Source organism: Drosophila willistoni, chromosome 3R (assembly GCF_018902025.1).
Source record: "Drosophila willistoni isolate 14030-0811.24 chromosome 3R, UCI_dwil_1.1, whole genome shotgun sequence".
Taxonomy (NCBI): domain Eukaryota; kingdom Metazoa; phylum Arthropoda; class Insecta; order Diptera; family Drosophilidae; genus Drosophila; species Drosophila willistoni.
The window spans coordinates 10,382,980-10,408,856 of NC_061086.1; the positions used below are offsets into that span (position 1 = coordinate 10,382,980).

Below are 25,877 nucleotides of genomic sequence, written 5' to 3' on the forward strand. Positions count from 1 at the left end.
AGGGCGTTTTCGTAAGATTTTTGAGCTTTAATCAACTATTTCCAGCAAAAAAAGCAACTTAGGTAAATTTATAAAATAGTTCTTTAATATATACAGGCACTAGGTACTATAAACAAGGAATAACAATACATATTTAAATTAATATACATATATATTAGCGACTAACTCTTTGCACTCTCTTCTCGAATGTAGTTACACATTGATGACCAACGCTGTGGATCGATATTTGCGTTTCGGTTTGATTATGTGCTTCGGAATGGATGGCCTTTTCAGATCTGCCCTTGGAGGTGGACGGCGACGAGTACGTCGTCCTTTGGGCGGATGGGGCGGTGGGCCATTGTCGTCATTGTATTTACTACGCAACGGACCGGGACCAGAGAAATTCGGTGGATACGATTCAAAATCCTCAATATCAAGATCGGGTCTGGCATCATGAGCTTCCTGGGCTTGCTCCTTTAAGAACTTTTTCAATTTCGGATTATTTAGCAATTGCAGTTTAATGGCATCGTCCAGAAGTTTTTGTTGATCCTCCAAATAGGCTTCGATTTGCTTTTTGGAGGCCACATTTTTATAGCGATCATGGTTTTTGGGACGCTGCAATGGCACCACATCGTAATCATCGTTATCGGGTTCGAAAACACTGTAGGAATTGCTACTGGAGGCCACCGTAGCCCTCGGCGGCGGCACCAAGTGGAAGGGATCGGGTTCTGGTTCATACTGCACAGGCGTCCATTTGGTACGCTTGGGTGGTGAGAGCTCTTCCCCCGAAGCGATATGCACATCAGACACATATCCGCTTCCTCCTCCTCCCCCACCGCTGCTGCTCTTGTATGGAACAGGTGTTACATATTTATGTGGCTTGCCATATGAGGCACTGGAACTAGCCTTTTTGGGTATCGTAATGGGATGTTGGACTCGTATCTGGGTTCCAATTGTATACTCTCGGCTATCCTGCACTGATGACTCTCCAGAATATTCGGCTGAGTTGTAACGCTCACCAGAATAATTATCCTCTTCCTATTTTAAGGTTATTTTCGATTAGATTAAATTTTGACAATTTTTCTGCTCCAGAACTTACTGATTCGTAGGGTCGGTAATGGGTTTTCTTGGGATACTTTTTGGTTACATCCCGACGCTTACTCTCATTGGTTTGAAGATCGGCACGCGGATAGCTGGGAGGTCCTTGACGTATTAATCTCAAAGTAGAGCCTGGAGGAGGACCGACAGCAGCTGCACTATAATAGCTACGGCGATAATACGATCTAGGTGATCTTAGGCCAGAAACCGTTGAACCAAGCAGCAGGACGGTCGATAAGAGCTACAAGTTGAATACTTTTTTATAGTTTATTTCTTAACTGATCAAGGGATCAGATTAGCTTAGGGCAAATCTTACGTTCCAATTTAGACGCATTTCGAGTATAAAGATTCACTTTGAGCACACTTAAAAACGTTGCACGTCGATAGTATCAACCAGCAGTGGGGCCTCAACGAAACTGAAAGTTTGGCCAATGATCGCAACAGTTTTATGCCAGCTTCCTCCTCAGAGGCTAAGACAGCGACGACGTCGACAACGACGACGATGACGATGACTCCTCTAACCTGGCTTGGCGTAACATGTTTTGCAATTGAAACCTGCCGGGCCAACTACAGCTACAGCAACAACATAACCAACTGGCAATCGTGGCCAAGAGATTGAAATCTTCGTCTGCATTGCCGTCTGCGTTTTGCCTTCACGCATTTGGACGGAGGAAACAACCAACTACCAACTACTACCCAACTTAGCCAAGAAATCATTTGCATTTCCAGTAGGAAATAGAGCGCAAGCGCAAGAGGCATAAATAAAATGTTGTTTATGAACGTAATTACAAAAAGAAAGAAAGAAAAAGAAAAAAATCAAATGGCTAAAAGAAAGAAACATTTGTGATTTGTAAATGCTAAACTGAGAAAAAAGGTACAAGCTACCTATAACAATTGTTAAACTCTTAGCCAAAAGTGATATAAATGGCCCTCCAAGCACTTGTGGCAATGTCAGGAGCGGGGGCGTAGCAGAAGATGTTGTATTTTATCACATTAGTGAATCAACAAACTGGTTGTCTATTTGAAACGCTTACTCGTTGTTGGCCTAAAGTTCAGGTTCAGGCAGCAGGCAACCAGGCAGGAAGCATCATCCATCGACCATGTATTGGCAACTGGCATTTGGCATGTTTTTCCTTTTCTTTTGGCATGCTTGGACTACTTTCTATGTGGCCAGGATGCAGCATCCGTAATGCGGAAGATGTGGTTATTGGTGGTAGGTGGAAGTGGAAATGGACATGTGAAATTGCATAACATTTCATCACGCGCCAATTGCACAATTATTTTCCACTATTCACCTGTTTTAATTTAGCCTGCCAAAAACAAATCAAAAACGTAAAAAACCAGATATCGTTTGCACTGTTTTTCTTTTTTCTTGTCGTTTTGGAAATTTCGGTTATACACAAACAAAATTATAGTTAAATATCATCTAATTAAATTGATACAAGCCTGATTGATGGCTTCGCATTGGCTCTCTGCATATGTAATTGTGGCAATTTCAATATAATTGCAGCACTTGCTGGATGGGTGCCACTTCCACTCAAGGTCAAGCTCAAGTTCAAGTAACAACAACAACGACAACAACAACTCGACAAGAGATCTGGTCATAATTTCCGTTTTCCTACGACATTGTGCGAGCCTTGTCAGAAACACAAAGCTGGTTAAATTTCCGTTACCATTTAACAATGCAGCAACCAAAAGAGTTTAATTTTTTGTGATTTTGGTGAAATGTTTGAAAAAAAAATACGAAAATTTTGTGAAAGGAGTTTGGGCAGGGTTTAAAAACTGGCAAACGGACAGGTGACTAGCCAATGGCAATGACAATGGGAGCGTTGTTTGAGTGCCCAGAGACATATTAATAACATTAAATTCAATTGGGATACTTTTAGTGTACTCCATCTTATCAATTGCAATTTATTAACATTAATTTTGAAACTTGAAACTTATTTCCTAAACCTTTTTTCTCTCAAACAACCTGTCGACTTTCAAGCCAAAACCATAAATAAGTAAAACGAAATGCACTACAATGAAAGAAATGTGCACATAATTTATTATAGCAATTGTTTTACCTGATTCGCATTAAAAAAACTCTATTTGAATGATATATGCTTATATATTTAAACATTTGAGCAATAAATGGTTGATAAAAAACGTTGAAAATTATTTTTGTTCCCTGAACATGAACTCAAACAGGATATTCCCATTGTAATGGATTGCTGGATGTAACCAAAACAAAGTTTGAGAGAAAAGGTCCAGGTAGAGTGGTTTTTTTAGACCCAGCCAAGCTAATCTAAGGATCCACGGGGAGTTTGTTTGCACTAAAAATATTGCAAAATAATGGCGGAGCGACAAAATATTAAGTTAACTATTACCTTAAAACAAATCCTTGAACAAAAAGAATATGTTTTTTGTATGTAAAAGCAATAAGCTTCTGGTTGTTCACAAAAGGTTTAACTTTATATTTTGAATGTTCGAAGAGTTAGATGTTAAAAAAAACTTATACTAGCAAAAATTGCATACAGTGCCAGATTAGCCATATAGTAGGATTAGCAAACTCTACGGGCAGCGAGTGTTCAGGGGCCACTCGATTTTTAATGACTAAAAGAATGATTTATGGTTCATCTAATTACCAAAATAGAGCCTAGAAAAATAAGTAGGTTGATAAAAAATTTTAACATAAATTCTTTTTAAATTCAGTTTTAAACTGAAATGTTAGTCACTATATTTTACCAAGTTATCTTTTGAAACGAGACAAATGTCAAAGAAGAGAAAAGTATTCAAATAGACCTCAATTTTATGAAGCTCTTATATAGTTAATTCTTGGAGTATTAGAAAATCTCATGTCTTCATTTTCAAAGATTTCGTTCAATCTGCTTAAATATCTTGTCAAGTAAATTTTGGGCTAATTGATAAATTTGATTTCAAAAATCAAATAGTGCTTGGTGTCATTTTAAAAGGTGCAAAATTGCATAATTTGGTTAGAAATTGTCGAAAACACAGTCTGAAAGAAGTCGTAATCTCTCGAAATCTGTAAATGTGCTAGTTTTTGAACAACTTTCATTCATATATTATTGACAACTGATTTTTTAATTTGCTTTATAGTTTAGATTTGTTTATTTTTTTCAATTGCTACAGAACCCGAACTGACTTAATCCGGCACTGATTGCTTACCTTTTGTATTTTTTTTTTCCATTCCCAAGTAAATAAAATCGGAGAGCTACGATGTTTACAGTCTGATTGATTAATCAGTATATTTTAGTCATATTTTGCTAACTTGTCTCATTAAAAATCAAGCAAAACTTATTTTATTTGATTTTATAACATTTTTATTAGCATATTTTCATTACTTTATTACTTATCTCTCGCTGCGATCTCTTAAAAACTAAATTAATACATTGCGGATTGAATAACAAAATAAGAAACAAAAAAAAAGAAAAGAAAAAGAAACAAAAAGAACAACAAAAAATTAAGCTGCTCACAAATTAGGCAATATCATTAGCTCTAGACATAAATTAGATTCAAAAGCCAAAACGTTGATATTTAATTTGCCATACCGAATTGGAGTGATGTGGGTGCCAGAAAGTCGTCGTCGTCGTCGTCAGTCGTCGACTGTTTTTTTTTTTTCAGTTAACAATGCAGCGACGACTGCAGGCCAAGTCGCATTGCAATCAAAACAAACGACACAAATATTGAATAACTTATACATAGGTAGGGGTAAATATGTAGAGAGAGATAGAGACAGAGAGAGAGGGAGTGATGTATGGTAAGCCAAGAGCTTTCAATCGGGCAAACCCACGCTTATGCGCTGTCCGGCCGAGCTGTGCCGTGCAAGGGAAGTTGCCGTAGTTGATGTCGCTGCTTGGCCGCCCACAACCAGAGCATCGCCATTGAAGCAGAGGCTGCTTCGCAGGTGTTTACGTGGATCAGAGGGGGGAGTAGCTGCTTCCACTTCAAATGTGGTTTTTGTTGTAGTTGTTGTTGTGGTTTTTGTTGCTGCTTGTGTGTCATCAGAATATCGTGTTCTTGGCTCTGTCTCTGGCAATTTTGGCAAGATTTTCCGTGTATTATTGTTGTTGTTGTTGTTATTGTAATGATTATAGTGTAGATTTTTATTATTATTTAATGATTGTATTTCTCTGGCACTGCCACGACTAGTTTCCCCATATGGTGGTCGCTGTGATGAACGACTTCCTGTCGACATATTTGGCGTCGATGAATATTGCTGCTGCTGCTGCTGCTCTCGATGGTATGATGGCTGATGATCATAACGATCATCGGCAAACCCTTCTCCATCCTTAAAGTAGGCATACTCGGCCGCCTCTTCATTGTAGGTCACATGTTTCTTTTGGGGTGCCGGACTGCGTAAACGTAATTTACGCATCTCATTGTCCATTGCATTGTAGTCCACATAGTCTGAGCCACGTTTGGGCTCCTGATGCTTCAGGATTTTCTTGGGTAACAAGAGTACAGGACGTCGTCGCTCTGTGATTATTTGATCATTTAATGGTTTCTTAGTGATAATTGGCGGTGATTCTGATTCCATTTCCATGCTCAAACTGCGCACATTACGTTTCACTTGCAATTTGGGACTATTCTTGGAATTGAGCTCCATTTCACGTTTATCGTTCATATCCATTTTAGGTCTCCTGGCATTATTTTGCGTGGCCTCATTTACATAATCGTAGAATTGAATCTTTGAACTATACGCCTGTTGGCGTCTATCTTGCTTATCCAAGGGGGTTAACTCGCTGGACTTCTCTTCCATGTAGGGCTTAACTTCGGTTAGCTTGGGTGTCACTTCGCGGCGTAGGCCCCTCAGCAATCTGGGTCTGGCATTTGTATCTGGCGCCTGTTGTAAATTATCATAAAAATTGATGGAGGATTTGGCAAACTCCTTGTGAAACATTTGTCGAGTATCCACTGGGTTGCCATCAACTTGAACCGACGATGATCTATCCAATTGTCTGGGTTTCTCCAATTGCAAACTATTGCGTCGCTTGACACGCGTCTCCACGGCACTATCCATCTGTGTGTCATCTGGCCAAAAGAAGTGCGATTCCTGGCGATTACAACTTCTCGAGCTGGCTCCCTGGCGTTCCACCATTTTTGGTGGCAAACCAGTATAGAATTTGCCATTCAACATTCTCGAAATCTGTTTGTTCGATTGGTCAACCAACTGTTAGGTGTCTGCTCCGAAAACCGACTGACACAAAGAACCCAACTCAACTGAGCAACAGCAACTCGCAACTGGCAAACTGTCATCTCGTAGTCGGCGGCGGCGGGCATCGTCATCTCATCGTAGGCGTCGAACATTGAGTTCGAGTTTGTTCAGGTGATCAGCTGCGGGCCCAGTCAGTTCAACTAATTTGCAATTCTTGCGAAAACAAAAAACAACAACAAAAACAACAACATAAAACAACTAAATTAACAACAACAAAACCAAACCCCAACATTTGAAGTAGAAATTTATTTGCTGCGACTGCGACAAGTTTCCATTTAAGGTCAAATTGCCAACATTTTTCAATTTGGTTTTTCGTTAAACTCGCTTTTCGTGTGTGTCTCTCTTACTTGGCGCTGACCAAAAGAACAAATATTATTTTTCTTTTTTGGCAGCTTGATTTTGAGATCTAAGAACAGTGTTAAAGGCCTACATAGAAATATTTGGACACATGGTTGGCGTTAAGTTATTCAGCAGGGGCTATATCACAACCCTGTTTCACAGTTGATCTTGATCTAGAAAACAAACTATAGTAGGCCAAGCGAGACCTTAGTAACTTATTATTAGATTTTCCTTTTAAAAAGTTTTTGTTAAATCAATGCAATTAAGATTTGTTTAACAATTTAATTGCTTAATTGGCTTTAGACTCAATGAAATATTGTGAACATCGTTGATAAATCATTTTTGAAACTTTCTACAATAATTTTTGCTCACTATGAATAATTTGATGACAAACGTTTGTGAGTAAAATTATAGCTCAAAAGTTTGGTTTATATTTTCAAAGGGGTTTCAAGTGACTTGCTACTTGATAAACGTTTTCATGGGGTATTTTTAGCTTATCAAATGAGAACATTTCGTTTTGAAATTGAATCATTTCCTCACTCGTTGACATTTTTCGGCTGCATTAAAAGAATAACTTTAAATAAGAAGAGGGTGGGGTGGAGGTTTATCAACATTTCGAATTATTGTATGGCATATTGTTTCATGTCAAATTTCAAATTTCTTATAATTGTAGCCTACTACGTCTATCTCTAAATGGGATAGTCTGACAATAATCATATACGAATCATATATACTCGAATTTATATGATAACAAGTTATTAACAACAGCTTGGAAAATAATACAGATTTTGATATATCCATTAAATGTACATAGTTAAACTATGTAAAACTCAAAAACTGTTTTAAAATATATCAAACCTGTATAATATACACGAATTGGTTCCTTTCTTGGATTATTTCCCCATATATTTCTATCTTTTTTGGAGATCGTCTTCGGGCGAATACACGTTTGACTTCTGTTTTTTCCAACGTGGAGTTTGAAAACTGCAATCTGGAGATAGTCGTAAAAGTATCATTAAAAAATTAATATATTTATTGACTTCCCTATAAAAGAGTCATCAAGTCGCTAAACTTTTTATAACGCTTTCATGAAATATTCCAAATAGTGTAGCATTTATAATTCTAGCTTGAATTATTTTAGTCAAAGATTCGCCTTTAGAAATGTTCCAAATGCATTAATGCATTTATATTTAAAAAATCTTTAAAAAAGCGAATAGTGCACAAATTTAGGGGAAAAAAATTTAAAAGAAATATAAGATAGTTGTAAAAACAACTTGGAGAACATATTCAGATTAGGCGCATCATAATCTATTAGAAAAGTGTACTCTGGTCTCTGGGCTTGAGTTTTATCGGCCTGAAATATTATTTCTAAGGTTAGAAATTAGTTTAAAATAAAAACAGATAAATCGCTTGTTAAAAGTTATTACAAAACAAGTCTTTATCCTTAATAAACAAGGACAATTTTAAGGTACTCAGTTTTCCCCCTGTTCTTGTTGTTGTTTTTGAATGAACGGGCTGGTACATTCAAGAGTTAACGTTAAATTTTTGAACGATTGTTTGTAGAACTAAATGATATTTTGGTCCGATGCAGTTGAAGTCGTTATAGAAAAACCAACATACAAATTTTAACACTGACGATGAGGTTGAATAGACGTTGATTCACACAAAGAACTAGAAAGGCAGACATGGCTATATGACGGGTCTTCTTATGCTGATAAAGAATATAATACTTTTCTTAAAATTTATATAGTCAAAGACTATTCAGAATTTTGTATTACCCAAATTTACCCATTTGTAATATATATTTTTGTACATGGAATTCTTTCGCGTATTTGAATTGATTTTTAGTTAGATAAAAACACCTTTTATTGGCTAAGCCCATGCTTGTCGTCTGTGTAGTTTTTTTTTGTAGTTTTGAGTGAACGACAACAGTTGCCAATTAATGTCCACCATGAATGGATTTTGTGACTTGTGAATTGAAAGAGTTACAATTTTTTGTTTTATTTTTTTTTTTATTTTTAAGATTTTTTTTGTTTGTTTTCGTTTTATTTAATTATGTTTCATTTCGCTTGTTTGCTGTTTTAAAGTTCTATTTCATTTAGAGTTTCCATTTTTGTTTTATTTGTTTGCTGCATAGGGAATTTGTTTGTTGTTTGATGGACACTACTTAACTACTTGGTAATATTCTGTTGATGTTTTGTTCTTGTGATGTTAGGTAATTAGAAGACAAAAAGTTTTTGGATTACAATTAGCGTAATTTACAAACAATCATTAGAAAAACACATACAATGATTTCTTTTATACACATACATAATGTAAATGGCATACCGAATCGAATCCGGATACGATTTATTGGGCTCCTATTTTGGTTGGTAGTTCTAGTTTAGGTGAAGATTATTAAATTTGCTGTGCAAATCAAGAGAAAAAACTGCATCAAAAATTATATCTCAGTTTAATGGCTGTCCTATTTCGGTGTTTCCATATCTCTTTTATTCTTTTTATGTTGTGTTTGTTGATTTCGATTTTTTTTTCTTTTTATTTTGTTTTGTTTTAGTGGATATGTAAAATTGCTTGGACTTAGACTAGTTAGTTGTTGCAGTTTACAGTTTTTGGTTTTTGATTTGACTTGAGATTAGTTTGGAAACATTTACAAACTGTGCTGCTCTTGTATATGGGGAAATAGTTTATGTTTATGTGAAAATTATTACTGGCCTTGCTATGGATCTGCTATGGAAATATGGTTAAACATATAATTAGGTTTGATTTTTTGGTTTATGTAGGTTTTTTTTTTTTGTTTTTTTGGGTTTGCTTTTAGTGTTTTTTAAAAACTTTATTTACAATTTGTATTTTTGGTTTTTCGTTTTTTTGCTGCTTGCAGTAAAACTATGATGAGGCTTGATCGTTTTTCACCTGCGGCTGCGGGCAATTTGCGGCCTTTCTTTGGCCTTTCACCGGCCACCTTCAAGTGCCAGCTATGATTGACCATCAAGTTAGCCTTGAGCCTGGCCAATCATCCTCATCCTCGCCTCATTGTGACTTACTGTAGCAATTGCTGTTGGTGTGGTGGCTGATGCTGCTGCTGCTGCAGTTGTTGCTGGTGTTGTTGTTGATGTTGCTGCTGCGATGGCAGCAATTGCATGGGCGACATGACTATTATGTTGGTTGTCGCTGTGGCGACTGGAGGATTATTGGCCTGGCCATAGTCCAGAGGCTTCTGGATATCAACATCGACGGCATCGGGTGCTCGGGTTATAACACAGTATTGATTGCCATTGTAAGTGACAATGGGCATGTTGCTGGCGTCATTTAGCTGGGCCTGCATGTAGGTGGCCGCTGTCGGTGAGTTCGCAATGATGTGGGAGACGGGCACCGACACCTGGGCAGGGTAGAAAAGTTATGGAAAGGGGATAACAGACGAAACAGACATAGAGAGAAAGATACAAAAAGAGGGTTTTGCAAAATGTGTTGTTATTGTTGTTGTTGGGCTGTAGGTGTTGTTGTTTTTAGATGTTCTTGTTGTTGATTTGAAATATTTTTTTGTTGATTTGGTTAATAGGTAGTTACTTCTTGGCCCTGCTGTGTGCCGTTGTTGCCGGTGTTGATGTTGTTGTTCTGGTGGCTATTGTTGTACATAATTTGTTGGTGTTGTTGCTGGTGATGATGTGGTTGCTGCTGCTGCTGCTGCTGCTTGCGGGCTTTCTTACTAACAGACACATGTTGCTGCGGTGTCTGTTGCAGCTGCTGTTGGTGTTGTTGTTGCTGTTGTTGGCCATTGAGTATCATCTGATTTTGTATGATTATCTTCTGCTTGCGTGTGTGAGCATCCATTTGTATTTGATTTTGATTTGCATCGATTTGATATAGGCGACTATTGCTGCTGCTGACCTTAGCAATTGCTGTTGTTGCTGCTGCTGCTGGTGTTGCAACTGTTACTACTGCTGCTGCTGCTGCTGATGTTGGTTTTGTTGACTCTACGACTAGCCGTTCCTGTTGTCAATACTGAAAAATAAGAATTTGCGATTAGTCCAATTCTTAACCATTCCTAACCCAAGTTAAATCCATCCATTGACTAGGTAATAATTTCGTTCAACCGACTTCTTTTTCTCACCTCCAGATGGCTCTTGGCGTGAATCGACCATTCATCCCGGCTCGAAAACATTCGCCCACACAACTCACAAGTCCAGGACAACTGTTGCTGGTGATGTGGTATAATGATGCCAGGTATGGCCGCCGGCGTACCTTGGGCCGATTGCACTATAATATTTTGAGCGGCCACCTGGACGGCCTGTTGCTGTAACTGCAATTCCAGACTCTGTTTGTTATCCTCTGGCGGCGGATCCGGTTGCTCTTTCTTCTTGACCATATTATTCAGCCGCTTGCCAAGCGGTGCTATATTTGTCGGTGTCACATGCTTGAATTTATTCATGTGGATCACAAGTTTATCGCGGCGTGCAAAAGCCTTATTGCACACCTGCATTAAATGGTTGAAATTAAGGAGAAACAGAACGAGAGACAGAGAGAAAGAGAGAGAGAGAGAGTGGTTAGTAAGTGCCATTCTTGGGTGAGAGATCAGGGCTCTGGGTTAGTTTATACTTCACAAATATAGGGCTTCTCGCCAGTATGAATACGCATGTGAATGGTCAATTTATCCTTGCGGGCCAAACCCTTTCCGCAGACAGTGCACTCAAATGCTTTGTTGGTGGCTAAAACGACAGGGAGAACAGTTAGAGAAACAAAGCAATGGTTACTACTTCTTCGTCCTTGCTTACATTTTGAGGGATTTGTTTTGCGTATGCCGGAGGATGCCTGCTGAACCTGTTGTAGGGCCTTGAGGCGACTGGCCGGATGCATTGATCCACCCTCCACATATGGCTCTGTGAATGGTATGAGGTTCGGTTTGGGTATATTATACGATAACTGCTCTGCCGCCGACCAAGTCCCAAGGCTCTGTAGTACTCGTACTCCACCTTCGAAACCCATGCCATCGTCGGGCACGGTGAAGGTGCTTTCACCTGATGCTGCAACCGCAGCTCCAGCTGAACTCGAGGAACTTATCTGTGGCACCTTAATGGTGGCATAGTGTTGTTGTTGCTGCTGCTGCTGCTGTTGTTGTTGTTGCTGCTGTTGCTGTTGTTGCTGCTGCTGCTGCTGTTGCATGCCGTTTTGGTTATTATTGGTCGTAGGTGAGTTCTGCTGCTGCTGTGAAGCCTGCTGTTTGAATTGTATGGCCGCCTGTGCCATCTGCTGCTGAACAGCCATGTGAGCCTCCAGATATGCATTCTTTTGGGCCACCGTCATCTTATCCATGTTAACGGTGCCGTCCTACATGAAAAAAAAACCACAACGAGAAACCGAAACACAGTGAAACATTGCGGAATGAAACAGTATTGAGTGGTCACTGAGTGTTTCCACCCCTAATAATACGAAGGGTGTTCGCGAGTGTTGCGAAATTTAACGTCAACCCCTCGCTGCCAACTGAATTATTGTACTTTAATGAGGGGAAAGGGAAGACGAAGAGACGTATGTACGTATTGTAGCATGCCCACAAAGCACTCAACTCGGCAGTTACTGCCTGCCCTTGCGCAAAAATTTGTGACTTGAGCTTTTTTTTGCTTGGATCGACGGTTATGTGTGTATGCCGGCCGCTCTTGGTTCCCTTTTCCTTGTTTTTTTTTCTCCTCTGACTTTGGCGGTATGAGGGTTTTCCGTGTCTGCTTGAATTTATTTTAGGCGCGGGCCCAACAACAAATTTTGTTTTTTGCACAAAACACTTTAATCAAAACACTTTTAATACGGGCAACTTTGAAGTCATTTTGCCATTTTGCAATACATTTTGTTGCCCCCCACGCCTCCCGTATATATGTATATGTTGTTGGCTTTTAGTATTGACACTTTTCACTGCCAGTTTTCGTTTTTTTTTTTTTTTTTGCCTTTGCTTTTGTTGGTTTTATTTTTTGCCTTTTGCTTTTGCTTACCACAATTGAAAATCAATAAGAAACGGACCGCTTTCAATTTGCAGCCGTTCGATTTGAGAATTTTTTCGTATAATATTCGCGGCAAAATTTAATATTTCACTTCCGTATTTTATTTTATCTTTTTCAGCTTTCCTTCTTTTTTCTTTCCTTGTTGCAGGAAATTAATGTAGAAATTTCAGCAAAAATTCGTTTTGCCGTCTACTTCCTTTTGAGCCAGAGCCCAGCACCTTTTGTTTGTGTATGTATTGCGAAACTGATTTGGAGTCGACGTCGACGCGCAGTCGAGTAATATTTGAGTAATTATTTGTTATTTTTTTTACTTTTTTTTTCTTTCTATTTCTACGGAAAACAGGACGAAGACTGTTTGGACTACGTACAAAAACGTCGGCAACGACGATGGCAGCAACGGCCGACAGATACTGAACTCTGGCACTGGGCACCAGCTTGGCCTGAGCGAAGGCGGAAGCGATAAAAAGCATTGCATACCATACGGCGCCATAGCGTCGTAGCACTGAGATTCGTTGTGAGAGCTTTTTTTGGCTTTTATTTGGTTCTCTCGCTCTTCTCTCTGCATAAGATTGTTTATTGTTGGTGGTGGTGGTGGATATTGTGGTGCTGGTGGTGGTGGAGAGATAATGGTGGTTGTTTTGGAACGAGAGAACAAATGGAACGGTTATGAATTGAAACACCCGAAATCCCCCCATTTCAAATTTGCGAGCCTAACAATGACAATCTGTTGTTGGCGTTATCAAACTAGTTTCTACTCAAGATCTCTGGTCATTACTGATGAGACAAGAGTGAAAAAGAACCTTTATGATATTATGAGTTAAATTTTGGTATAAATTTCATTAGAGAAACTTTTTATTTGTTTGCTTACTTTAATAACCAATTAGTTTGAAAAATGAGTGTAGTAAGTATTGTATCGTTTCTCTTGAATCCACTTTTATAAATAATAGTATTAATTACCCATTGCCACTGCCAATTGCATTTAAAGCTAAGCCATTTGTTTACCTATTTCCATTTCACTCACCTGAAAATCTATGGTGGCCCTCACCGTTTGCATGGAGACAGCATAATTTCTGAGCATGCTTTCGTTTTGCATGCAAATTTGGCGCCAATCATCAAGCCGTTCCAATTTACCCAGACACGGCTCACAGATATACTTGGGCAGGTAGTCATCCTTGCTAACCTGCCAAGCAGTCAGTCTAATAAACATGCAACAAATACAAAGTTTTTGGTGTTTATTCGCTGTCTACTCACATTCAACTGCAGCAGAGTTCGCAATTTGTAGAGAACTTGAAATTGTTCGGCTTCTGATTCGAATATATGGATTTTGGGTGGACCATTGTGGATGGCACAGAGACGACATAGCTCCGAATATGTGGTAAAATTTAGATCGGTACTGAAATTCTCAAACGAATCGTCCACAATGATTTGGCTGACATTTGTTGCATTTAAATGCAACAGTTGCTGTTGCTGCTGATGTGTTGTTGTCGCCGTTGTTGCTGTTGGTGTGTGTTGCAGGTGAATGTGCTGATGTTGTTGTTGTTGGTTGTTTATTTGCAGCATTTTTTTGTTTATCTAATTTTGTCTCTTCTTGTTGGACAGCAAACATTTACATATTAACTGGAACTTTGGTTGGGCTGGCTGTACTTTGATGCAATAGAAAACAGAAACAAAAACTTTCAGTCACTTGTATACACACAAATTATTTGTATGTATGCCAAATTCATTTGGGTATTGCAATCTACTGACCAACTACTCGTTGACTCATGCTTCTTTTTCTCCTTTCATTCTATTTGTACTTAAAGTTTTGAAAAATGAAAAATCGATGCCAAAAATAATTTACATATTTGATTTATTAATAAATTTTTAATTGGGTTACTTAGGCAAATTGATGTCTTTCAATTTTAAGCGCGCAAAAGTATGCTAAAATTTGCACACGCAGCGACAGTTAGTCCATAAATTATATTTGACACTATTTTTTCGGACTCCTTCCAAAAGCAAAAGCAAAAAAATTGTGGGTAATATTGCTTACTGCGCTTCTGCTGCATTCCTGGCGGGAACTCGAATTCACTCTGACCAAATCGAGCTTCCGCTATCCCCCACTTTCGTGAGTGAAAAACTGGTTTCTGGTTTCGGGTGAGTGCAAAAATTGCAAGGGCGCCTCCACCGCCCCGTGCGAATGCGCATTGCCGGCGATGGAGGAGGTGCAAGGGGCGTAGGTGTAGGTGTAGATGGGTGAGAAATAAACAAAAACGAGTGCATTGTTTTTTAGCAGTTGCCATTTTTTCTATACATAAATTTTTTTGCCAGGCAAGATTTGGGCCAAAACATAAACGTAAATTCAACAGGTGTTAATCAGCCTCTTCGAGAGGGGATTCCCCAACAACCTCATCCTCACCGGCAACAGCAGCCTCTTCCTCCATTGGAGCTGCTGGTTCTGCTTCTACTTCTATGGGAGTTGGCTCGGGTTCTTCTGGAGCGGGTTCTGGCTCAGGTTCTGGCACAGGTTCGGCCTCAGGTTCTGGCTCAGCTGCGGGCACAGGTTCTGGCTCAGGTACTGCCTCAGGCTCTGGCTTAGGTTCTGGAACTATTTCCACTACAGCTTCTGGTTGAGGTTCAATTTCTAACTTTGTCTCCTGTTCAGGCTCAGCTTCAGGCTCTGCTTCCGGTTCAGAATGTCGCATAGGTGAACCACCAATACTGTGAACTGATTCTGTATCCGACGGCTGGCCAGAATCTTTGTCAGCTTCTCCTTCACCCTCATCTTCATCGATTACGGCTAAAAAGTCACGTGGCTCGGGCTCTTCCTCCTCAGGCAGAGCTTCCTCATAGACCACAATCTCTTTCCATATGATTTCCTCTTCAGTGCATATTTTCTCAACAGTCTGCGGCTCCAAGCGTTTATTTAGATCCAACTCAGAGATGCAGGGTTCGGTGTGATCGAAACCGCCGCAGGTCACACACGAGGACGTGGTCAGCAACATGGAGGAGTGTGGCGATGTGGTGGACATAACTGAACTGCTATCAGTTTTGTGTTCCTTCGGCTTGGCCCCTGCCGCAGTGGAGGCATATGTCATTTTAGTTTGCTGAGCCTTATCCTGTATCATGGCGTCGGGACGCACTTGACACTGATTGCTTATCTGGGGCAATGTTGGATTACTGCGGGCCAAATATTCCGCTACACGGGATTTCCAATTCTCCTGACTGCAATCGGCATTCTGCAGGATATCATAAATTTCAGCAATTAGCGGTTTAAGCATTGGACGATTACAGAATTCATTGCGATCAAAGAATGTCGTCGGCTCATGGATATCTGCGATCATATAATATATCATAAAATGTTTCAAATTTCACTTATTGAACTTACAATTGGGATAAATGAAATTAATTTCACGAGCCACACTCCTGCCATGTTTGGTTACATGTATATTCCGCTCCAGCTCCGAGGCAGAGCCACTGCAGAAGATTTCCATTTAGCCGATAGCCTGGGAATGAAATAATTCTAAAACTTACAAATAACAAATCATAGTATTAAGTAGATCCTGGACTCCATTCTCTTTTGTCAATATAAATGCTTCAGAGACTCCTTTGGAGAGCAATATGACCTCTAGCATAAAACCTTTCTCATCTTCAAAATCGGAATAGAACTCGGCGGCCGATTCTGGGGAAAAGTTTAGTTTGCGACTTCCCTGTATAAGGAATCCTTCGGCCAATAGTTTCAGAAGCACCGGACGACGCTTGTGCATATAATCTGGCTTAATAATGAGCAGCGAATTCTCAAACATTTTTTTTTTTTAAATAGAATTGTATTTTATGTATATTTTGTTGTTTCAAGTTTTATTTCTCTTTTATGGTTTTTAATATTTTACACATTTTGACATCTTAAACTTAATTCACACACTTTTCAGTTGATTTCATAGATGGATAGTTGCAAATACATACATTGATGGAAAATTGAGATAATTTTGCTAATTTTTGTGGTTTTCTATTAGATGCCAGCTTAGATTTAATTTCATCCTATTTCGTGTGACTTTTTTTTTTGGTGTTTGTTTAGTTTTTGCTATGAGAAATCATCTTAATTATTACCACGAAATTCCTTTTCATTTTAAAAAAATTGTTTATAGGGGAGAAAATTAATCAAAAAAAATGGTAAACTGCAGAAATTGTAAGTAATTGTCGTATAAACAGATATATTTATAGTTAGTTATGTATATATATAAAGCCTGGATCTTCTTCCCGACACATCACAACGCGGTTTCCGCGAATCACACTCACACACAGAAATCGTTCAAATCCTTAAGCTGTAAATAGATAAAGAATATTTGTTAACAAAAAGGTTTTTCGTAAAATTATGAATTAATAATGCCTATTTAAATTATAATTAATTAACAAACCTGTAATTCTGGCAAAGGCAAGCGAAGACTTCTCATTGTCGAAACACTTTCCAATCTCAGAGCACACATGGGACTGATCCATGTAAGGTTTGTCGGCCAAATGTTTGATGCTGATGCCATAGATCGAGATCATTTCGGAGCACTATAAAAATGAGAGTTAATTATTTGAATTATTTATCTCTTCTTCAAGCATAAATTACTTACAATGCTATAGTATTTGGCTGGCAAATCACCGCAAGCCACCTCAGTCATATCCAAAGTGGTCAGCTCAACATTTTTGTCTTTTTGTGAGCGGATGTGAGACAACAAGGCTTGTGAGGCTCCATGGCAAACGCCACACTCGATCACCTCATCGGTAACAGCTTGATTCATGCAGAGCATTAATTTCTGACAGACTTCCTTGGGTGGCACTTTGCTGAGCAGATCAATGACGGCCGCTGCATAGCCATTGACAAAGCTATCACATTGTTTGCGGACTGTGTTGGGCAGATGATCGCAGATTTGAAGCAAGACACTCTTTATCTCCTCTTGGTCGGATTTGTTCTTCAATTCGGATTCCACTTTGGTCATTACAAATTCACAGAGCACACAGCTGGGTGTATCCTTGATCGTTGAGGTCTCGTGGGGCAGGGCAATCACGTCGTATTTCAAAGCTTCATCGACTTCAACTGAATAATGCAAAGAGGAATATGACAATTAGCTGGTTATTATGGTAATTTTACAAAATTAATGCTTACGATCTTCTTCGTCGTTAAGCAGACAGAAACCGAGTTCGAGGCAAATATATTTAGGGTCTTCTGCTGCAATCAAGAGATCAGCAATCTTATCACCATATTTATCAACGATTTTGTGACATTGATGGGACGCCGCTTTCTTTAATTTATCACAAACTTGACTTAGTTCCTTCTCGATATCTGCCTTGTTGGGTTTAGGGCCCAATTTCTTCTCCAGCTCCTTGATCAACTCCTTGCAGAGCAGGCAATTGGGTGCTCCACTAACATCTTTTTTGAACGAAACCTCAATGGGGAATTCGTCACTGGAGCCAATTTCATTGAAGGAGATCTCCTCGCTGCTTGATTTGTCTTCCTCCTCGAGGCTAATACCAAAGTCACTTAACCTGTTCTTGGATTTGGGGCAAAGTTTCAGTTGCACGCATATTTCCTGAGGCTTGAAATCCGTAATCAGCATATCGATAAGCTCGTTTGTATAGGTGTCAATGAAATCAACGCATTCGCTTTTCAGTTTCGTGGGCAGATGACTGCACAGTCCATCGAGAACCTTCTTGATGTTTTCCTTTTAAAGAGAAATTTCATATTAATTCGCTTCGCAAAGGACAAAATCAATGCTAATTCCATTTCATACCTTGGACTTGTTGTCACGAATTTTAATCTGGGCCTGCTCGACGGCAAAAAGACACAATGGGCATGTGGGTTGATCCTGTTGATCGCTTGGCAACGGAGCCGGGTGGAACACCTCGATATCCTCTGCCTTTTCAATGTTGCGTGGACACATTTGCATCATTGGGCAAACGCTGCGTGGATTTAGGCCTTGGATAAGCAAAGCAATCACAGCATCGCCATACATCTCAACGAAGTTGCGACATTGCCCAGCAACACCTTGTGGCAGCTTGCCGCAAACGTTCTCCACAGTGTGTTTGATCTGGTCATCTGTGGCCGGGGTGGCCAGCGATTCTTGAATAAAGTGCAGCAAGTACTCACAGATGGTGCAGAGTTCACCACCCTCCACAAGCTGACTGGGATTGGCGGCACCCATCAGATGGTCAATCGGCAATTGCATGTTCAGAATCTGATCCTGAGTAAATTTGGGTTCATTGGCTCCAAGCTTCTTGATGGTCACCTGAACATGGGCGGGTTCCACAACTGGCAGCAATGGCATGATGGGAGCAGCATCATTGAAGATTTTCTGATTCTTGGGGCAGATGCCGATAAGGAAGCATGCTCCATTGGCATCCAAATTGTTCACCAATGAGCTGTAGATCACATGATAGTACTCATCCACAATGCTGATGCATTCATTCTTGAAACCGCGAGATTGCTTGCAGAATCCTTCCAAGACTTGCTTGAATTCCGTCTCTGTGGTATTAGCGACAAGGACATCACGAAGATGTTTGACCAACTGTTCGCACAGCTCACAGGGAATATCATCGCCAGCATCTAAAGCCACCAGAGGTTCGGGCTCCGGCTCATCGTCTTCATGCTGATGATATTTGGCCGCACACACTCCCGACAAATGGCACACGGCCTTGTTGCTCAGGTGCTCCTTGACATGATCATAGATATCATTGAAGTAGGTCAACACAATGTTGGCACAGGCATCCGAGAAACTGGACAGACTACCGCAAACATGGAGCAATTGCTCAACCATATCATCCCGATTGGTCGTTTCAAATTTATGATGGATCATGCTCGACAACAAATTGCAATTGCCGCAGGATAATAGATTGGGCTTAAGTTGTACACTTGTCACCTCTTCCACATCGTCGTCATCTGTCAGGGTGCCATCCAAAACCGATTGGTAGCTCTTTTTCATCAGCTCATCGATCTTGGCGCTATTACAGAGACCGGCCACAGAGCACACTTGCTGTTAAAATGAAGAGAAGAATCCGCAAATTAGCATAAGTAAAATGTAACTTTGAGTATTTCACTTACATCGGGATTCATTTCCGACGACAAAGCTTCGACCAGCTCGGGAATGAAATTATCAGCCACAATTATGCATTCCTTCTGGACAGGCTTGATGGGAATCAATTTGCATGATCCCTCAAAGACTTCCTTAATCTCCTCCTCGGTCTCATTGCTGCGCAATTGGTCACGAGCCTGTGTCACCATATCCTTGCATATCTGACAAATCGAGCCCGTATCGACTGGAACCTCACGATTCACCCACACAGTCTGGACACAGTGACGTGTTGCTCGACATTCCTTTGAATTGCTGGGGGCGGAAATAAAGAATTCATTACGATTAGCCCTCATCCGCCACAATAAATTGTTTTTGTTTTCAAATCTGTTGAACCCGCACGATAAATTAAATCGCTAACCATGCAAAAAATCTTTTAATTCAAACGGATCAAATGACCCGCATTCATAATCGTTCGTCAAAAGTCGTCGACGTCGAGTCAGCAAAGATCAGAGTCCACTAGAGACTAAAGAGGAGAGAACCAACCAACAATATGCTGTTCCATGTGACAGATGAATGCACCCGCTGCTCTACTGCAGGGAATACAAAACTTTAATTTGGTATATGTACATATAGTCTTTCATTCCGCAGAGCATTACCACCGAATATGACTCAAAATATCAGATTATCAACGAGCTGTGAGGAAAAGCTGGCAGGGGGATTCGGCATAGTCAAGTGTTGATTTTATTTATTAACAACACAAAATGCTCGCAAAATAAAGGTAAAATGAGAGTAGAAAACCCAGCAAAGCGATAAGAGTTGCTATATATTTACATGTATAGTATATACACACACACGCACACACATATATATGTCTAAATGGTTGTTGTGCGTACGTGGTTGTTGTAGTATCTAGTGGTCATTCGATAAGCTGAACAGAAAAATATTGAAATCAATTGATTAGAAATATAATTTCTTTAAATAATTTAATATTCTGTCTATCGACAAATAAAAGAAAAATTTAAATCTTTACATGTAGTTTACATTTACAAGCAAAAGTATTAAAATCTTTTTTAAAAACTTAAATTTTGTTTTTAATGCTGCATTTAAAATTGAAATAGATTACTATTTAATAGATCTTCTCTTAACTAGGAAATATGTACTTTTAATTAATAGTAAATGTAAATAGCTTATTAGTAGAATTCTTTTAATCGCCAGTATTACAGTTGCTACAATAAATAAATACGTTTTCCTTTGTTTACTTGCATTCTATAAATAGACGAGGATTATTCCCTACCAATGCCACTTTCAAGCAAAGTTTTCAAATGCTTTTCAAATACAGTTTGTTGTTCGCTATAATGAGTCTTCACAGTACTTGTTTATAAGTAAACATATATTTTTTATATACACTAAATTTTTGTTTTTTTAAATTGCAAGCTAAAATGGCGACGTCTTTTTTTTTATTATTATTTTTCATTTTGCCAAACAAAGAAAGAGTTAATGTACAAGAAATTTTTTGCGTTTCCCGGCACTCTAAGAGTATAAAAATAAATCAATCAATAAACACAAAAGCCTCTATGTCTGCGATAAGTTGATATGGGACAAATGCGCGGTTAACAAAGGTTTTTTTTGTTGTTTCATTGAAATTGCAATGGGAAATTCAATCCGAAAACTAATCGGATATCAAAGTAAGCTGATCTGGTGCGGTGGTATGCCGATATCTAAGCTTGTTATGAGTCCAATACTTTTGGACTTTCATATGTAGGTTTAGACAATGATAAGGCTATGACTAACGCCTTAAGTGAGACTTAAATGAGTCAGAGATGATGGGGATTCTCTGTATCTTTCGGAATGCCTAATTAGATTTCCTTTTCCTGGCCATCTGCCAAGGGGGTCTTAGTCACTGCTATCAACTAGTGTCACCTCATGAATTTAGTTGTTGAATTATTAAATTTTGCATTGGAAATGTCAATGCGAATAACAGAAATAGATGAGGAATTAGAGCAACTGGAAGTGGTTGGTCATAACAAAGGTTATCAATAACTGTTGGGTGCTTTGCTCTTCGGTCTGATTATAGTTGGATTCTTATCACCACCTCTCAGTCAGTCGACTTATTGGCAAATGGTGGAGAAGTCTTCTTCCAAAGCAGAGAACAATGAACACTTAAAGGAAGGGGGAAATGTCTGAACATTTGCGTAGCGGCCATTGTTTTTTTTTCTTCTTCTACTCTGCCCACCCACTTGCATTCGTAGGCAGGCGGGAGAGGAAGTAAAGAGACGATAAACAGTTCGAGAACATTTACTCAGTCGATGACAAAGCAATTTTCCACAATTTGTTTCCAATCTTTTTCTCAAGACTCACCTCAGATTGTCACACCAGTATGAAGGTCCCCAGGTGCATTTCTGGCTACCGAGGGGCGTTGCACTGATAATGCCTAAAACACATTGCACAATGCACAAACAAAATAAAGGAAGAAACAATAAAAAAAAAGCCAAGAAAAATCAGATGATTAATTTGTTAATAAAGTCAGAAGGAGAGAGAGCTAGAAATAAATGAAAAAAACAACATAAAATACGCAGTAATTAACATACCACAAACGCTTAATGCCAAAATGGCCAACAGGCCAGCTCTAATCATTGTGATGCTGTTTAAATTAACACTAATACAAATTGTTAAATGGTATTAATTGATGTTTAATGTTTCTGCTCAAAGCACTTTTTTCTTGGACTTTTCAACTGCGACTGCAACAATTTTTTTCCCGTTCTCTTGAAAAAAACAACAACAATAACAATAGAACGCCTGAAAATGCTAAAAATGCTGGTCACACTAATATAAAGAGGGCGCCACTAGAAACTATCAATGACACTATCGATAAATCAATAATATCGAAAATTGCCCCCTGGTCACACTATGATAGCAAGGTTGCCGTACCTAATATAAATTGTGACTAACCTTGGCGGGACATTTCAAATTAATAAATATAATAACATTTGTATTTGTTTTTCAAATAAAAGACTGTAAGATGGTTTCTGATCTTAAATCTAAGTTAAAATTTACTAATTACTTTGCTACTGATGACTACTAATATGACTGAAAAATTAAATCAATAATAAAAATAATTTTTATTGGCCAGTTTTACTTTACAATTTAAGTTTGTAATATTTCTCGATCAGTGCTATACAATTATGATGTTAACAATCAAAATTTATAGATAACTTTTGAATACATTTTCCAATGACAAACATTTTTAATTTAATGTTATTTTTTGACTTTCGTTTTTAAAATATCGTTTTAAAATGCAAAAAGCAAAATGTAATTTTAATCGATTTTCAACATTTAATTACAACTCATGCCAAGTAATTGTTTAAATTTGTAATTTTTTTCTTATTTTTCTTCTGCTTATTGCAACAAACTATGACAATAACCATCAGTAGGTGTTCTTGAACTTTTGCTTGCCTATGAAACTCCCATAAATGTTTAGCCAAACACTAAAGCAAGTGGCCAAATGCTTGAATACATACCTTCCTCTGCATACCCCTTCCCCTGCCTACACCACCTGGCTAGGCCACATCTCAATTCTAGCTTGTAAGCATATTAAAAAATAGAAAAAAAAATATATTACAAAAAATTCTATTGTAATTAATGCCTACAGCTAAAATTGATTGATGTCAGCGCATAGATACTTTTGTATCTATGAGAACCAGATACACAAAATACCCACAGAGATAAATAAAAGTTCTCATCTTTCATCGTTTTGAGAAAATGCATTAACATAAATTAAGTGGTTGAAACTGAGCAAAAGTTTTTAATGCTTCGTCTGATGCGAAGTATCGCAAAAAAATCAAATTGAATTGAGAATTCGTTGAGGCAAAAGGCATTCTTGACTAGTCGCTTCAATTGAAGCGGATTCGAGCCGAGAGTCGTCTATTGAAAGTCGAGGTCAGCCAGTGGCTGCAACCAAAATGCCAAATGCAGCCACCGATCTAACCAATATGGCCATAATCTGTGTCAAAACCAAACATTTTAGAAGGAAACTTGAAACCGGAGGCGGTTGGCCCTGGTGGCTAAACGCTTGTATTCAATATTTGGGTTCTTTGGCATCGATTTAATTGCATATACTTGTTTAAGCAAGCAAATTAAAAATGCACTTGACCATTGACAATGAAGTCTGACGTCTGAGTGATAATTGGTGGGGCAGATCTTAAGAACTTGGCAATAGCCATTTAGCCTTAGACAATCAATGTCAAAATAATGTAATTTCTCTCTCTCTCTCTCTCTCGCTCTCTACTTCTCTTGGCATAAATTAGGTTCACACGACTAGTAAGCAGAGCCCATAGAAGGGGTGGGCGGTGAGGAGAAGGGAATTGCGTGACCTAACGGAGAGATCGTAACTCTAATTGCCAAGGTAATTACCAACAAAAAAAAAGAAGGAAAACCAAAAACAGAAAGAAAAGTGCGTCACATAAAGTTCATTTAATGAATAAAATTGTTTTGTATACATAAGGTAGATAAACTGACCTCTCTCTTGTGCAACTTCCTTGGACATAAACACTGCAACAAACTAAAAAAAAAAATAGAAACACTGCCACACCAGGCTAGCTGGCAAAATAAACGTTAGCCATCGTGTGTGTGATAATCTTAGTCCCCCAGCTAATGCGGAAATGAACTTGACCTTATCGAGAGTTTCAACCAAAAAGTCGAGTTAATCAATTCAGAAATCAACTCCGAACAACAACAACAACACAGCAACTAGTCACAAATATCCACGTTTTGCTCTGTGTCTATAATTTGTGAGTCAAATTGTTGCTAATGATAATAAACGAACGGAACACAGCATCGCACCAATACAAACAACAACAATAACAAAGAAAACCAAAAACAGTTAACATACAAAAACAACAACAAAACGTAGAAACAAAAACATTTATTACCCTGCAAAAATCTTCTTCCGCACGTAGTCCAATCTTTATGGCAAGATTTTGCATCAAGATCAAGTTCAAGTACAAGAAAGAAGTCCAAACTAGAAGTCAACGTTAAACAAAGGCGACCTACTGAAAGAAACCTTATTCATTTATGGCTTTGACCCAATGAGCCAGCACACTAGCAAGTTAGTAAGATCTACTAACTGGTTTGTATTTAGAGAATTGAACACCGATTAACGGCTATAAAAATAATGTTAAACATGGGGTCAATCGAAGAGGTCACAAGTGCTTGAGCCTCGCCTCTAAAGATTGCCTTGTTTATTTTCAGTTTTCATTCTGACTTCAATCGTTTGAAGACTGCAAAAGTATTTGAGATTTATTAGATTTTTGTAAGGATAAATGCATCCTTGAATATTTGTTCTGTGACTTAATGCATTCAATTTCTAAATGAATATTCCAAAATCTTTTGCTGATGTTCATGGCAATAAGTTGAGATTGATTGGAAGTATTTTTGTTTTAAGTGTTAGTCACGAATCTCATACTCAATCATACTCGAGTACATTCGATTCTTCTGTAGGTTATAAAAACTGTAAAAATTAACTTGAATTTCCTCTTGATATTTTTATTTGTCTTCTTAGGGCTAACTCTTGTATATTTCCATGAATGAATCTGCTTAAAGATTTTAATGTTCTTGAACTTGAAAATCTATGTCATTGTGTGAGTGTTCTGCTCAAAACCTGTCCACACGTAGACATAATTTAACATAAACGAAGATCAAATAAATACATAACTAGACGTCTAAAGTTCAACTTTAGTTCGCGTTGTCCGCCAGTTTACATTAAAGATTTGATCCCATTTCGAAGTACATACTACGCAAAAAATTAACTAAACAGATGATAAAATGGTAAATGAAAATTTAAGTGCATGACTTGGCAATTTCTTGGCAATCCGCTTTTACCTAGAGAAGCTGTTAATTCTTCTATAATTAAAGAACAAGTCTGTCTTGCTGTCTGTCTGTCTGTCTGTGGTCAGTTGAGTTACTTCCTAGACCTAGACAACGGCATTGTTATTGAAGCCTAACAATGTGGTTCTACTTCTTTTTGGTCGACGTGATGGAAATGATTACGTTGATACAATCAAATACTGATGGTACAGCTAAATATATTCATTTATGTATCTGTATATAACTGAAAATTTACAGAAAATATACGAAAAAAAAGTGAAGGTAACATTGAGATATATATCCAATTGAAAGTATACTGATCTAGTTTGCATTTAAGATATATAATTTGCCATTCTGAGTGAGCGA

At 38.5% G+C, this 25,877-nt stretch overlaps 5 protein-coding genes across 7 annotated transcripts; all 5 read right to left on the reverse strand.

Moving 5' to 3' along the window:
• Positions 1–192: 192 nt before the first annotated feature.
• Positions 193–1,411, reverse strand: LOC6650718. Its single transcript, XM_002073477.1, has 3 exons — positions 1,394–1,411; positions 1,079–1,318; positions 193–1,017 (listed from the first exon to the last, which is right to left on the reverse strand). Exons 1-3 carry the CDS (start codon positions 1,409–1,411, stop codon positions 193–195), a joined length of 1,083 nt encoding a protein of 360 aa, XP_002073513.1.
• Positions 1,412–4,549: 3,138 nt separating this feature from the next.
• On the reverse strand, positions 4,550–6,299 carry LOC6650719 (putative uncharacterized protein DDB_G0282129). Its single transcript, XM_002073478.4, has one exon. The coding sequence runs from the start codon at positions 6,215–6,217 to the stop codon at positions 4,853–4,855; it is 1,365 nt and encodes a 454-aa protein (XP_002073514.1). The 5' UTR covers positions 6,218–6,299; the 3' UTR covers positions 4,550–4,852.
• A 3,151-nt stretch (positions 6,300–9,450) lies between these two features.
• On the reverse strand, positions 9,451–14,119 carry LOC6650721 (mediator of RNA polymerase II transcription subunit 15). 3 transcript variants are annotated; one of them, XM_023180239.2, is made up of 7 exons: positions 13,870–14,119; positions 13,640–13,798; positions 11,404–11,956; positions 11,228–11,337; positions 10,743–11,105; positions 10,199–10,621; positions 9,451–10,010 (listed from the first exon to the last, which is right to left on the reverse strand). In XM_023180239.2, exons 2-7 carry the CDS (start codon positions 13,709–13,711, stop codon positions 9,672–9,674), a joined length of 1,860 nt encoding a protein of 619 aa, XP_023036007.1. In that variant the 5' UTR covers positions 13,712–13,798; positions 13,870–14,119; the 3' UTR covers positions 9,451–9,671. The 3 variants fall into 3 exon arrangements, with proteins under 3 accessions (XP_023036007.1, XP_023036005.1, XP_023036006.1); XM_023180237.2 differs by lacking the exon at positions 9,451–10,010 and having other exon boundaries at positions 10,566–10,633; XM_023180238.2 differs by lacking the exons at positions 9,451–10,010; positions 13,640–13,798; positions 13,870–14,119 and adding an exon at positions 12,610–13,054 and having other exon boundaries at positions 10,566–10,633.
• A 757-nt stretch (positions 14,120–14,876) lies between these two features.
• On the reverse strand, positions 14,877–16,439 carry LOC6650722 (proteoglycan 4). The gene is made up of 3 exons (XM_002073481.3): positions 16,129–16,439; positions 15,983–16,071; positions 14,877–15,928 (listed from the first exon to the last, which is right to left on the reverse strand). Exons 1-3 carry the CDS (start codon positions 16,398–16,400, stop codon positions 14,967–14,969), a joined length of 1,323 nt encoding a protein of 440 aa, XP_002073517.3. The 5' UTR covers positions 16,401–16,439; the 3' UTR covers positions 14,877–14,966.
• Positions 16,440–16,778: 339 nt separating this feature from the next.
• Positions 16,779–22,407, reverse strand: LOC6651402 (prosaposin). The gene is made up of 8 exons (XM_002073482.4): positions 22,238–22,407; positions 22,008–22,080; positions 19,679–19,961; positions 18,372–19,610; positions 17,747–18,302; positions 17,214–17,677; positions 17,010–17,151; positions 16,779–16,916 (listed from the first exon to the last, which is right to left on the reverse strand). The coding sequence occupies exons 1-8, from the start codon at positions 22,281–22,283 to the stop codon at positions 16,912–16,914; spliced, it is 2,808 nt and encodes a 935-aa protein (XP_002073518.1). The 5' UTR covers positions 22,284–22,407; the 3' UTR covers positions 16,779–16,911.
• Between the last annotated feature and the right edge of the window lie 3,470 nt (positions 22,408–25,877).

Excerpts from the sequence above, each read along its gene's own strand:
- LOC6650719 (XM_002073478.4), bottom strand. The coding sequence starts at position 6,217 with ATGTTGAATGGCAAATTCTATACTGGTTTGCCACCAAAAATGGTGGAA.
- LOC6650722 (XM_002073481.3), bottom strand. The coding sequence starts at position 16,400 with ATGTTTGAGAATTCGCTGCTCATTATTAAGCCAGATTATATGCACAAG. Across the intron at positions 16,072-16,128 it reads AATACTATGATTTGTTATTT|TGGCTCTGCCTCGGAGCTGG; the intron begins GTAAGTTTTAGA and ends AATCTTCTGCAG. Across the intron at positions 15,929-15,982 it reads TAATTTCATTTATCCCAATT|ATATCCATGAGCCGACGACA; the intron begins GTAAGTTCAATA and ends ATATGATCGCAG.
- LOC6651402 (XM_002073482.4), bottom strand. The coding sequence starts at position 22,283 with ATGATTAGAGCTGGCCTGTTGGCCATTTTGGCATTAAGCGTTTGTG. Across the intron at positions 19,962-22,007 it reads TACTGGTGTGACAATCTGAG|CAATTCAAAGGAATGTCGAG; the intron begins GTGAGTCTTGAG and ends TTCCGCCCCCAG. Across the intron at positions 17,678-17,746 it reads GCTTAACGACGAAGAAGATC|TTGAAGTCGATGAAGCTTTG; the intron begins GTAAGCATTAAT and ends TGCATTATTCAG.
- LOC6650721 (XM_023180239.2), bottom strand. The coding sequence starts at position 13,711 with ATGCAAAACGAAAGCATGCTCAGAAATTATGCTGTCTCCATGCAAACG. Across the intron at positions 11,957-13,639 it reads GGGCCACCATAGATTTTCAG|GACGGCACCGTTAACATGGA; the intron begins GTGAGTGAAATG and ends TTTTTCATGTAG. Across the intron at positions 10,011-10,198 it reads GCACACAGCAGGGCCAAGAA|GTGTCGGTGCCCGTCTCCCA; the intron begins GTAACTACCTAT and ends TACCCTGCCCAG.
- LOC6650718 (XM_002073477.1), bottom strand. Across the intron at positions 1,018-1,078 it reads ATTACCGACCCTACGAATCA|GAAGAGGATAATTATTCTGG; the intron begins GTAAGTTCTGGA and ends ACCTTAAAATAG.